The 12,741-nt window shown below is 42.3% G+C and overlaps 1 protein-coding gene across 1 annotated transcript in view; it reads right to left on the bottom strand.

The window, feature by feature from the left end:
- ATP1B3 (ATPase Na+/K+ transporting subunit beta 3) overlaps nucleotides 1-12,741 on the bottom strand; it is a 40,412-nt gene that overhangs the window by 1,260 nt on the left and 26,411 nt on the right. Inside the window, exons 2-6 of the mRNA XM_018560374.1 lie at nucleotides 10,941-11,069; nucleotides 5,730-5,834; nucleotides 3,355-3,545; nucleotides 2,002-2,052; nucleotides 956-1,039 (exon numbers count right to left, since the gene is read on the bottom strand). Of these exons, the coding sequence (XP_018415876.1) occupies nucleotides 956-1,039; nucleotides 2,002-2,052; nucleotides 3,355-3,545; nucleotides 5,730-5,834; nucleotides 10,941-11,069 (560 nt within the window). The remainder of the gene's footprint in view (nucleotides 1-955; nucleotides 1,040-2,001; nucleotides 2,053-3,354; nucleotides 3,546-5,729; nucleotides 5,835-10,940; nucleotides 11,070-12,741) is intronic.

The raw sequence follows: 12,741 nt of genomic DNA on the forward strand, positions 1-12,741 counted from the left end.
CATTAAGAGCCATGGTGATCATAAAATCCATCTGCCCCATTACTGGAAGTGGTCCACCATCAAGCACTAGGATCCACCCGCCCCTACCTTACCCCCATTATCTTGGTGATCATGGTCACTTTGGAAGAACGTGATGGAAAATGCTATATGCTACAGTTGCCATGCAAGAAATCTTCCAATGGAGACGCCTCATGTTGTGATAACAAAGGGTATATGTCGCCACCTTTCTACTCATCGCTTCTCTAAAGCATAAACTGAAATCTCCAGATGGGGTCTAAACCATTCCTTACTTTGGCCAAAGATTCAATTTAAATGACAATTCTACCTTTAGTAAAATTGTCCTTTAATAAATCCCCAATGCCCCCACTGATTCCTATAGGTAGCTGTACTCATAGTGGCTTTCAATGGTTGTCTCAATGAGTATAGCTCTCACCACTGAAATGCATAGGGACTTAGTGTGCAAACTCACAATGCAGAGAAGTCAGCTGAAACTGTGTCAAAGGTAAGACTGCTGCAGCTGAAAATTGCTCATTGGGTAGCCCTGTTGGCAGCCTATTTGCCCAACATTTTTTGATCTCAAAATCGAAGGAGCCCAGTGAAAAATGTGGCCGGTTACTGCGGCCAATCAGCTTCAGTCACTGATTGGACATGCCAACAGTGGCACACACCAGCTTTCATACAAGGGCTCAGTGTATGGCCAGCTTTAGAATCTTTTGCACTTGTGTTACTGTTCAGTTTTCATAAACTTGTGTTTTTTGGGGAAGCCGATATTCCTTCCCTCACTATGACATCAAATTTCCCTGCATCACAACCTTTCAGATATCATGGCAATGTACATAGGAAAGAAGCAAAAGAAGATGATTAAAAAAGAAAAGAAAAGCTGGCGTTCCGCTGTAAAGTTAAACCTTCAAGTGTTAACAAGACCAAATAATCATTTAACCATCTTGTCACTTACATGGATTTTCTTTCCATAATACGGAAAATACATCAAGTCTATCTTCCCGTATTCGGGGTAATACTGCAGGCTGACGTTTTCTGCCTGCAAAGGTTAGAGACAGCTTCTTAAATCAAAAATTCCAATAACATTTATAAGCTGAAGAGAAAAGAGACACGGTCACTATTCTTATATTGGGCAAGTGACAGTGTCTGAGGACTTGCTCCCCTCTACCTACTGAGGGGTACATGTTCCCCTCACTGGTGCTTCCATCACTTGCCCTTCAACAGGACGGAGCTAATAAGAATTTACCAGACCAGTACAAGAAAATACATTCTTACTGGTTGCTATTGGTTAGTGTAATGCAAATTATTAGGACTGTCTGCCAAAACATCTTCTTCTGAAACATTAATAAGATCATTGTTCCCAGAAAACGGTTGCACCTTTATGAACAATAAGCAAAGCGATACTATGTTGGTGGGACTAGAACTTACACCCCACAAAGCATGAAGCATCACCCCACAGTAGAGGCAATACAGGGGACAAGATTTATGAACATTTGTTCCATAGCTCGTGAGGACAATTGTGGATTTGTGTATTCAGCTGCTCTCACAAACTGAGTTAATCAAGCGCAGCTACAGCTGCCTGAAGAAAAACAAAACACGTGGGGCAATGAGTAAGGGTGTGACTGTGTGACAGGGGGTAAAGGTGCTGGCTTACAGCCTGTTACACAGGAACAGACCCCGCTGTGTTCTCTGCACCCCAGCAGGGTTCTGTGGCATTGTGGGAATTCTCCACATACTCTTGCAAGAAAAGGATCAGCCCCACAATGTCATCTGATCACCCACAGCCTTATTTATCAAAGGTCTCTTCCGACCACACAAAGCCACCGGCCAGGTTGTCCCTTTAAATGGAAGATTGGAACCTCTCAGGATGAAGACGGTGGGTGATTCAGCCCTCCGTCATCAACCTGTCACCGAAATGTCACTTTTGGGTTATGATCTTCAACTGCCACAGCGATGCTGCAGCTTTTCATGATTTGCTGGATAATCAATTCTGTTACTTACCCTAGAAGTACAGTTTATTTTAGGATTTCCTTGTGGTTTTAGTCCAATTATCTATGAAAAAAAACAAAAAAAAGACAGACATAAGACACACAGAAAACCAGCCAGAGAGCAGTATAGCAATCACACATATACATAAATGGAAATCCAAAATGAATGTGGTTAACGCAGCAGAAAAAGGATGGGGGGGGGGGGGGGGGGGGTGGATGGGCTGCTCCCTAATATTTTGACCAAAGCATGAAAGCAGTTAGGTCACAGGCTCCATAAAAATGTAATGCAAAAAAAAATAACATTTTTTTATAGGTTTGGATTTGTAGAAGTTTTTTCCGGTCTGTTCTGCTCACAAGATCTCCCTTCGCCTCCTGTCCCAAAAACATAACAGGAAGTGAAGGAAATACCCTTTTAGACAGCTGTCCCCAGAACAGGTGTCCCCCATTAAGGTTTCCCACAGGCAATGTCAGGTTGAAGGCTGGTTTGTCCAAGAAACGCTGTTCTGTTTAAATAGTTTCTAATCAATTAATTTGTACCAAAATATAGATGGCACAACACTATACAGATGGAATGCAACGCTGGTACAGTTTAGATCACTGTCACAATCCTATCTCAAGTTATGAAGCAGCATACAGGCTTCAGCTTTCCCCAGCTATACTCAGAATTTCAGGCCTTGCACGACTGTACTTAAAATGGTCCATGATAGAAGTCACCAGCACTCGATGGTGTGCAAGAAGTAAAGCACTTTTTATTCATGCGTCAAACAGCCAACGTTTCGGGGCCACGCAGGGTCCCTTCTTCTGGGCGACATAGTGACCAATCATATTATTGATAGTACTTAAAATGGGTCGCTGGACCGATGAGCGTTCCTTTACTCTAACCCCTAACTATTGTTATGTATCATTTCCTTCAAACACTGAAAGAACCAAGTTACAAAGCTATTCACAATCCCTAATGAAGGGGGATGCTGTGGACCACCGAAACGCATTGACTATTTTCTTCTGTTGATCTTTATAAATAAAATACCATACTGAACTTTACTGGTGGCAGTGTTACCCCCGTCTGTGGTTTTACTGGAGACTCCTTCTCCTAGACTGGGAGTTCTTTGTTTAGTGTGTCGGCAGTCCTACCGAGAACATTTAACACCCTAAAGAAAGGAATGACTGACTTATATGGGATTCTAGAAGCATGAATATCTAGCGCCGCTTTTACAGACTCATAAAATAGTTCTGCCGTCCTAAAGATGCTCAATTGCAATAATTGGTCCATGAATAGGAGCCTCATACTACTTTGGTCAATCCCAACATTCGCAAGGTTGGCTGAACTCTCTGCAGGCAGTACATAGACAATGGACTCATGGCATACCCTGTTCATCTTGACAATCACGCAGGGGCTCCCTTCATTGTACCCGAAGAACTCATTTCCTTCCAGCCCGGCGCAGGGGCCCAGGGAGGACCTGTTAAACTGGCAGGACAGCTTTTTGTCCTCCCCTTCCTGCTCAAAATAGCGGCCTGGCGGGCACTGCACATTTGAGGCTTGTAGGCTGTCGTTGAATGCTGGAAAACATGAAGGAAACAATAGAGAAAGGTGGAACGAGTGGACGTTTGTCCATTTAAGAACATTCGTAAACACAAAGAAACATGTTGCTATCAGTATGAGAGGTAAAATGCTGGAAACAGCAATCTTTGCAGATATTTTTCTGCCTCACTTCTACGGGACAGAAGGTCATTTCAGCCCTGCTGGGAAGTGAACAAGTGACCTTCTGATCACAGCATGTCTAAGAAAGGCACATGTAACCATTTCATGGCTGGGCAGCATCACCATAAACACAGCAAAAGCCTTGTGAAATCTTAATAACCAGCTTCAGCTCCTCCAGCACTCTGTAGAAAGCAATGCTCACAGCACTGACGCTGTAAAGTCTGCACATTCTGCAGAATACCAGAAAAGATGGAATATGACCGGCAGCAAACGAAGAGCAGAATTTTGTTTTTTTAAAACATAAAACACTTTGCAAATTAAAAATAAAAACATTGCACTCATGTACACACGTGTGTTGCATTTCTTTATTCTACCAGGGTTGGACGAATGTCAGGAGCCAGGTAGGTCGCCAATGCTTCCTTAAATTTACAGCCAGCACTTAACTTTTGAGGTTTTCTCTAGTTGTTGTCTATGGAGATGGCACCTAAAAAAATCCTGCTTGCACCTGGATTGGACGGACTGGCTCCTGAATTCCAAAATAAATTTGTCTACCCCTGTATTATCCAAATCCCATCGTGCCTAGTCTGTTCCTCAGCATTGGTGGAAGGTGATGCAGGCGGTGCTACCATCTGAGGGAAGTCATCATTCCTGCACATGAAGTTTAATGCAGGAACTATTCTCATTCTTTGATGACCTGACTGTGTAGGTTTTATTAGCCACTGGTTCCTTGTTTAAAGCTAGCCCAGGGGCTGAGCAAGAATAAAATCAACTGAATGCCCCATCCACACTGAATAGCATGGATGGAGGAATCTCAACTGTCAGCTCTTGTATTCAGCAGCCACAGTACCCATAGCTAACTCCTTTTGCACCCGAGGCGAGACGAGAAAGTTGTGCCCCCTCAACAGGCATGTGAGATTAGCGATGACGTGCATGTGGGCTACATGATGGTGGCGCAGAACGCACTGGTGCCAGAATCCAAAATAGCGTAAAAATTTTTTTGTTTGGAGGAAACTTTAATTTTCGTCCGAAACACATTTTTAGGCTTTCCACATGTCTAATAATGTGTGTGTGTTGGGGGAGTAGGGGGGGCTTCGGGGAAATATCAGGGGTCCAAACAGACCCCTGACATTTCCCTTTTGAAATAGAAATTACGGACACAGTCCTCATATCTCTTTATCTGCAGTCTCTGTTCTAAATGAATGGGAAGCACTCAGTACAGAGCCTTCCCATTCATTCACAAACTGGCGATAGTAAAATATTTACTATCATCCAGTTATGAATGGGGAGGAGCCTCTGTACTGAGTGCTACTACCCGTTCAGAAATTCATGAATGAACAGGAAGTGATGTAAAGCACTTACTGTTCCTTCATACCCGGGGGACACATCAGCTGATCACTCCAGGTGTTTGCTCTGCACACAGAAGGATCGGATCACTAAATATTACACATATCCAACGATCCTCTGCTCTCCTTCCTGAACTGCTCAGCCACAGAGCTGCACATGAGAAGAAGTGCCGATGCTGGGGGGGGTTTTTGCGGAGGAGCGAGCTGTCACTTCAGGATGGCCAAGCGGTTAAGGAGAGAGAGCCGCCAGTCACAAATACACAGTTATCTATCAATCAGATGTTAACTGGCTGCTGGAAAAAAAAAGGGACCACCAAGTTTCATTTCTCCTATAGTAATGAAGAACAGATACTGATAATATAATTGGGAAGCACTTATTTAGAAGGAACCAAATACTGTTATTATGTTTGCCTTATACGACATCCAGGCAAACTTATTAAGCTATTTATTGGCCAGATCACTGCCAGAGCATAACTTTTTCTTCTTTGGGGAGGGGGGGGGGGGTTAATTTGCTCCATGCTTATTTCAGGTCTGAAGTATTGAAGAACCAGCCTATGTACTATAATTTTATTCTAAGTGGCACCTGTCATTACAGAATGGCTGGCCAGCAGCCTCTATAAACCCTAAAATGTCCAGTCCAATTAGGCAGCCTATAAAATTAGTAAGACCTCTCGTGTAGAACGGTAAGACTCCACTTACGTGTTAGAAAACTATGAAGAGCTCCCACATAGCTGTCATACGAATTCTTGTCACTTTTACTGAAGGTGATTTCCAATCCAGCTGATTTAGGGGATATCATAAGACCTAGAGTTAAAGAGGAAACAAAATGAGAATTCTGCTGGCAAACAAACAAGACCTTCAATAAATGAAGTGTGATCACACCATGATTAGATTAAACCCATCTCCCAATTCATAGACATTTATTCTCATTGGAAAAGTAAAACAATCCAGAAGAGAGTCCGAGCAATTTCTACCAAGGGAATAAAATCATGGTTTATTAAAACAGAATTTGCAATGAGTGGTGACAATTAGACATAAACAAAAGGATAGACATGGGAAAGGAAAACATTTGAAAACGAGTTGTACACAAGTTGCGTGCAATCGGTGATGGTGCCAGCGAGAGGTGGAGCCCCCGGGGAGACAGGAGAAACGAGCTCACAAAGCTCTGTGTGTCTCAGGCCGGCACACTGACAGTCTAATGTCCAATTTCAGTATGAAAAGCTTTTTTTTGCATAAGCGGAAGTTTATAAACTCAATCACGTGGATTTCAGAGATTACGGCCGAGCCATCAGCTGGCCTATCTATTTTTAAAAGACAAATCCTGGTTTTCATCTCTTACAGGGTAATGCAATTTATTCAACCTGAAGGGTTTACAGATCAGTGAAGGGAAAGAACACATCAAGTACATGGCATTAAACATCACACACATGGTCACACTAGGTCAGGATGGAGCCCCATGGTTGGTTACATATGAGAAGATAGGATGCCATACAGCTCTGTTTCTTTCCCTTTTCTCAGATCATGTATTGCTGCTGGTTGCCGACTTTCCTTGCAGTGAGCAAGCCAGTAGACATTATAATTTACAGATGCACAGGGCTCTATGGTACTTATGAATTATGGCCACCTGTGTACCAATCAAATGCTCCTAAATCTGTTTCCTTCCAAATTCATGGGACCAAATGTTCAATGTATGCAGAGTAGAGCCCAAACCCGCTCAAAACTGACTGCCACCCCCCAACCCAATCATGGTCTCAAAGAGGCAGGGAATGCTCCCCGCCGTAACTGCCAACATATACCCGAGGGTGTGGATTGCGCCTCCCCGCAACTGATTTATGTCTGAATGAAGCCTTCATCTTGCATATGTTCACTATATCATTGCCATCATAGTGGTCACATGATCAGGAACTACTGGGATTGGTTCCCAGATATTGCTGGGGACCGAAGCGGTCGGTGACAGCTGCTTTTTTGACAACTGGCAACTGTGTAAATTGTTGGCTGCTAGAAGTTAAAGGTTGGATGTTCATAAACAACATATTAACATAAACTGCTGACAGGAAGGGCTTAACACTGAATCCCTTGGGGCCCATTCACACCAGCTGGTGTGCGATACCGGACACAGTGCTGATGTGCCAATCCTGGCAAATAAAGCGATGTATTCTTTATTTTAGAACTTTATTGAAATGTCACAAGTGACATTTCATTCAGTTCTACGAGCACAGTGGGGTGTGAGGCGGTTGTACTACCTGGCACCACTGTTTGGCCAGCTTTTTTTCTTCCCAGTTCCTTTAGTTTTCAATATGGGCTCCTATACCCATTATCCCAGAGAGAGGATATAGTATAACCTCTCCCAAAAATATTAAACTGCGTTATGGCATTTGGGCTTTATAGCATTTCTATGTCCAGATAAAGATATGGCAATTCTGATGGTTGATCATTCATGTATACACAACCTGTGGGGATAATTAAAGCAGAGGAGCTGAATGGGCTTACAGGAGACCCAGATCTCTGAAAATGTGCTGTGAAAACTGGAGGAATCCCTGCCATATTATTTCCAAAAAGAGGTTATTGTTTCTTTATAAAATACGTTTGTTTTATAGGGCTGAAGAAAATTAGTTTTAGCTTGTAAAATGTAATTGTCCTGAGCTTTGGTTGCTGTAGCCGAGATAGGAAGGCAGAGGGGGAGTATTTCAATAAGTGAAGGAGAAGAGCAGGAATGGGGAAAGAGAGCCAAGGAAGGGGATGGTGAACCAAAGTAGCAGAAGGACAGAACATGAGTAATTCCCTGTGAGATTCAGAAAGTCTTTCATTATGCGTAGGCCAGATTATATCATATATAAATACACACATTACTTGTATTAAAGAACTGATAATGAAAGAACACACAAGGGACATTAATCAATGCATCTGTCAGAATACCACAGCAATGACAGCATATTGGCTGCCACCACTGTTCGGCCAGCTTTTTTCTGCCCAGCTCCTTTGATTTTTCAATCGAAGTTTGTTGAGCCGGTGTCAGCAGGGCCACCCACAGCTTGAACTTTCACCAATCCACAGGATTTAGCCAACATTCAAGCCATGTATGGCCAGATTTGGTGACGGAAGGGAGTCACTCCTCAGGGATAGCCCTGTTCCTGCAATTTCTGCTCCATGTTGTCCACCTTCAAGCAAGGTCAGCTTAAAGAACACCTGATGCAAGAGAAATGTGGATGCTGCCATTTTTCTGCCTCATTTTTGTTGCCTGGCTTTGTCTGCCTTCAACAAGTCTCAGTCACAGACCTGGAACAAGAATGCAGCACACGAAAGGGAGATAAAAAAAAAGTGTCACATTTCCCTTTTTCTATCAAAGTCAGTCCCTCAAAATCAAAGTTCAAAGTCAGTCCCTCAAAATATTGATGCCAAAGCATTGCCAGGGAACTAACCTTTAAGGCTAAACAATGGAATCCCACATATTTCTCTCAAGACAGGTTCCCTTTAAGTGCAAGGACATTATTATTCTGGGTAGAACAACATCCTCCAGCCTACACTGTCATACTTATATGTATGTAAAATTCTCTGTGCTTTCCACTTCCTACTCTTACATTTGGCATAATTATATGTCTGTCCAATTGAGAAACATCTACAAAAGAAGCTCCAGTAGCCTACTGGAAAAATAATAAAATCTCTAAATTTTTATTAGGGCTGGTAATGATTAAAATGTTCGTGTTCGATTGGAATTTTTCTTTAATCGATTAATTATAACGCACATACAGATCCAACTGCATTGGCCTATACACATACAGCACAGCAATGAAGTAATAAAATGAACTAAGATCACACTAATCCAGCACGTTATTAAACTCACGTGCCCCACTCAATATGGCCGCCGCTTGAGTGGAGCAACTCAGAATAATAACGTGCTGGATTAGTGTGATCCTAGTTCATTTTATTACTTCATTGCTGTGCTGTATGTGTATAGGCCAATGCCTTCGCTGGCGCTCGTGCAAAACAAGTTTCTTGGGCAAACTCATCGGCCCAAGTGGCTCCGTTGGCTAACGAAGGGGGGAGGAGTCCGGTGACGTCGATGTCCATGACGTCACCGGATCGCCGACGGGACTCCCGGAAGCAGGCGGAGAGGTGAGTGTTTTCATTAGTGATCAAAATAATTTTAATCGATCAAAAAGTTTAACGATTAATCGAGAAATTATTCTTTAATTTCCACAGCCCTAATTTTTATATTTCATTTTTACCTTCTAGAAGGATCTTGTTTTATTCCCTAATGTTGGTAGATTTACAGGTTGCTCAGATTAATGGCAGTAAATGTTAAGTTAAAGTGATCAGCGCTACATTGATAAATGTCCCAAGATCAATCAAACCCCTTTCAGATCATTAAAAACAGATGGTGATCTAACTGGTCTGCACATACAACAACCTGCATGGAACTAATACGCAGTTATAAGTGTACTGAGTAGCTCAAATCCATGGGTTCTACAAGGGAGAGCTCAGCACTGTGGAGAGAAAAACAGTTTACATAACAGGTTAAGAACATTAGAATGGTCCATTATTGGCTTGAAAAAAAAAAAAAAAGGTAAAGCCTCCCAGTAAGCTCAGCCATGCAGCTAAAGCAAGCATTCCTCCATCCATCTCATAACATAAGATCTTCGGTCAGTGTGGCTTTGCTTTATGATAAATGGTGCAACCTTTTCTAGATCACTACAGTAACAGAAAATACAGCAGCTAACAGATCAAGAGTCAGCTTCTACGGTCTACCCAGAGCCCGAAAAATGACAGCTAAAATCTTAGTTTGTATGAGTAAAAGCCCCCTGTATAAAGACTATACAGACAGAAGGTTATGCACATAGAGCAGCCATATTCTGTTCCAACCAGGTAAATTAACCAGGGTTGCCTCTCCCCCAAACAGTTCCAATAACCAATGAAAGGAATATTGGCTACAATGTAAAAGGGTACGAAATAATCTCAAGAGGTGGGATGTTAGATGGCAATAGGGCTGCAACAACTAATCGACTAAGTCAATCGACTAAGTCAATTATATTCGATGGGTCTAGTTGTCAACCCGGAAAGATGTGCAAGTATTACCCCATGACCTGACCAACACAAAGGCTTTTGTGCTCTTCAGCTTATACTTTTAATTTTAAAGAACTACTCAGTAAACGTATATGTATCATAGGTGTTTATTTTGGCCATATGACTGGATTTTGGACCAGAAGGCAAGCGTTTCACTCAATTGGACAGGCAGAATTATGTAAAGTCTTTTTTTGCTATAGGTCACAGTGCAGATTAATGAAAGGAAAAGATCTTATATTCCAAAAGGCTTCACACAATTCCTGAACAGTGTTCTGTAATACAGAGTAAGCCATCATGCTCTTCATGGAGGTACTTGCATATTCAGTGTTTATACAGTACCAACATTTTACACTTTACAGCGTACATTAGATAGCCATCAGTCACTGGCGATGACATGTATACACATGATTCTGTTCTACAAACACTTCACTTATCGCTTAATGGCCAATAATGCACATTAAGCCGAAAACCAACAATTTCCAACTCAGCTAATCATCCGTCTGCTGCTAAGCCAAGGTTCTAGGAGTTATTTGTACCCATTACACTACATGTTCTGAATAGCCAAAGTCTATGAGATCTAACCCAGGGCTGGACAAATCCCAGGAGCCAGGTAGCCAAGGCTCCTAAAGAATTGCAGCTGGCGTCTTACTTTTGAGGTGTTCTCTAGTTGTTGCCAATGGAGCTGGCTTCTAAAAAAAAATATTGCTGGGTCCTGGATTGGACAGAATAACTCATGAACCCCATATCAATTTGTTACCCCTGATCTAAATACACTTTCATTAAACACATCCCATGAATATAAAAACAAACATACAGATGTAGAATGTCAGTGTGACATGACAACCTTACCTGGAGAGGAAACCCGATCACGATATTTAGGAACAGAGTCGTCCAGTGTCTGCAGCATCACCCACATAGTCAGGGTGAAGAGTCCGGCCAGGAAGCCATAGAACACCAGGTAAAAGAGTAGGATCAGAGCTGGGTAAAAGGGAGAGAATACATGAAATTATTCATTATGTATCACGCATCTCTGCCAGGAATTCTACTGATATAAGGGGGGAAAGAAAGGACAAAAAGATCAAATGGTAAAGTGGCACAAGTCACCTATACCTGCTATGTGATCGTGGATCATGAAGACAGTTTTTCATTCTGTATACAGTATGTCCTGTACTTACACTTGGTGTAGAAGACGGCCACAAAAGCAACCAGGTGCATTCACCGATGGGGCATATCTGCTTTCAATTTTAAAAATAGCCCATATTTTGTGTTTTTTTCCTTCCCAGAAGTATAAAAAGCCTAAAGTTGTTTGACATAGGAAAGCTTACCTTTGAAAGGTAGGCTAGGGTCTGCCAAATATCTATTCGCTCCTTTCATTTAATAAGCCAAATGCTGCAGGACACGTCTAGCGGCTCTAAAAAATGAAAGCCTCAGCGTTCAATTTTCCAAAAACTCCAAGGAGGAAGCACACTGCCTCCCTATTTCTTATTGCAATGCAAAGCATCAGCAACCCATTAAGAGAGTTATTTCACACTGCAAATCATAGAGAGAATGTACTCTAAAATTGGGAAGTTATATATGGATTATATATGGTTATCAGTAATTTATTACTAATTTGCTCTACGTTGCCCAGCTGTTTCAGGCTTCCAGATCTTACAAGTGCAAAGCCAGATCAAACAAGTGTATTGCCTGCTTCTAATAAAAAAGGGAAGAGTTTATTTTTTTTCCCCAATGGTGGCCAAACTCATCTTGAGTTTTGGAGTCAGTGGCAGCAATCTTTCAGAAACATAAAAAGTAGATAAATTGGAAGCCGCCTTCAGCTCATCAGATCTCCACTTGAAACAATCTACCATTCACCCCAGGGTGGAAGCTGAAACGCAATAAAAGTGCGATTGAAATCTATATGGAAACCGTGCTGATCAGTGCAATGAAAAAAAGTAGCTCAGGGAGCATTTGGGGCAGCAGGCGGTTCGGGTCCGCATAGGCATGTATGGGGTTGTTCCTTTAGGTGGGCCTAAATCCTTATCAACTCATAAAAACATACTTTGCAACAAGTTTAAGAGTGGCCTGGTTCTCTGTCAAGTCATTGAGAACATTCTGAGAGCCAGGAGGCACATAAGTGAGCCAGAGAGCAAGGGCTTGTAAAAGGGTCAGAAACATTAGGCTTAGCTATAAATGTGCATCAGCTTGCTATGGTCCCTCAGCTTAGTTCTATCCAGGATTTATTTGCCCCAATTACAGCTTATGTTAGCCACAGATATGGAAATCAGGATTCTGAATGATCCTTCTACAAACAAGTAGGCTTCCACTGCCCACATATATTTTCATGTCTAAAAAGGTGTCCATACACTGGATGAATTTCGGAAGGCTTTTAATGTACCTGCCGAAATTCACAGAGTGTGTGGGGCTGTCAGCTCCGTTTCAGGCAGCATACCTCGATCAGCTGACTGAAGGAACCGGCTGGAAAAATCTTCATGCGATCAGAGCCGGCAGCCAATGAGCTGCCCGCTCTGATCGGGTGTTCTAAGACGTGAAATCGGCAACTTTCAGAATACAATGCAAACATCGGCAATTCCTCAAATCGACATGCTGTTTGTGTTGGGAGGAATGGCGTCATTTTTTTTTCATTCAGTCCTCGGTTAGAACGAAAAAA

The sequence above is a fragment of the Nanorana parkeri genome, unplaced genomic scaffold, assembly GCF_000935625.1.
Source record: "Nanorana parkeri isolate BGI_ZX_2015 unplaced genomic scaffold, ASM93562v1 scaffold452, whole genome shotgun sequence".
Lineage (NCBI taxonomy): Eukaryota > Metazoa > Chordata > Amphibia > Anura > Dicroglossidae > Nanorana > Nanorana parkeri.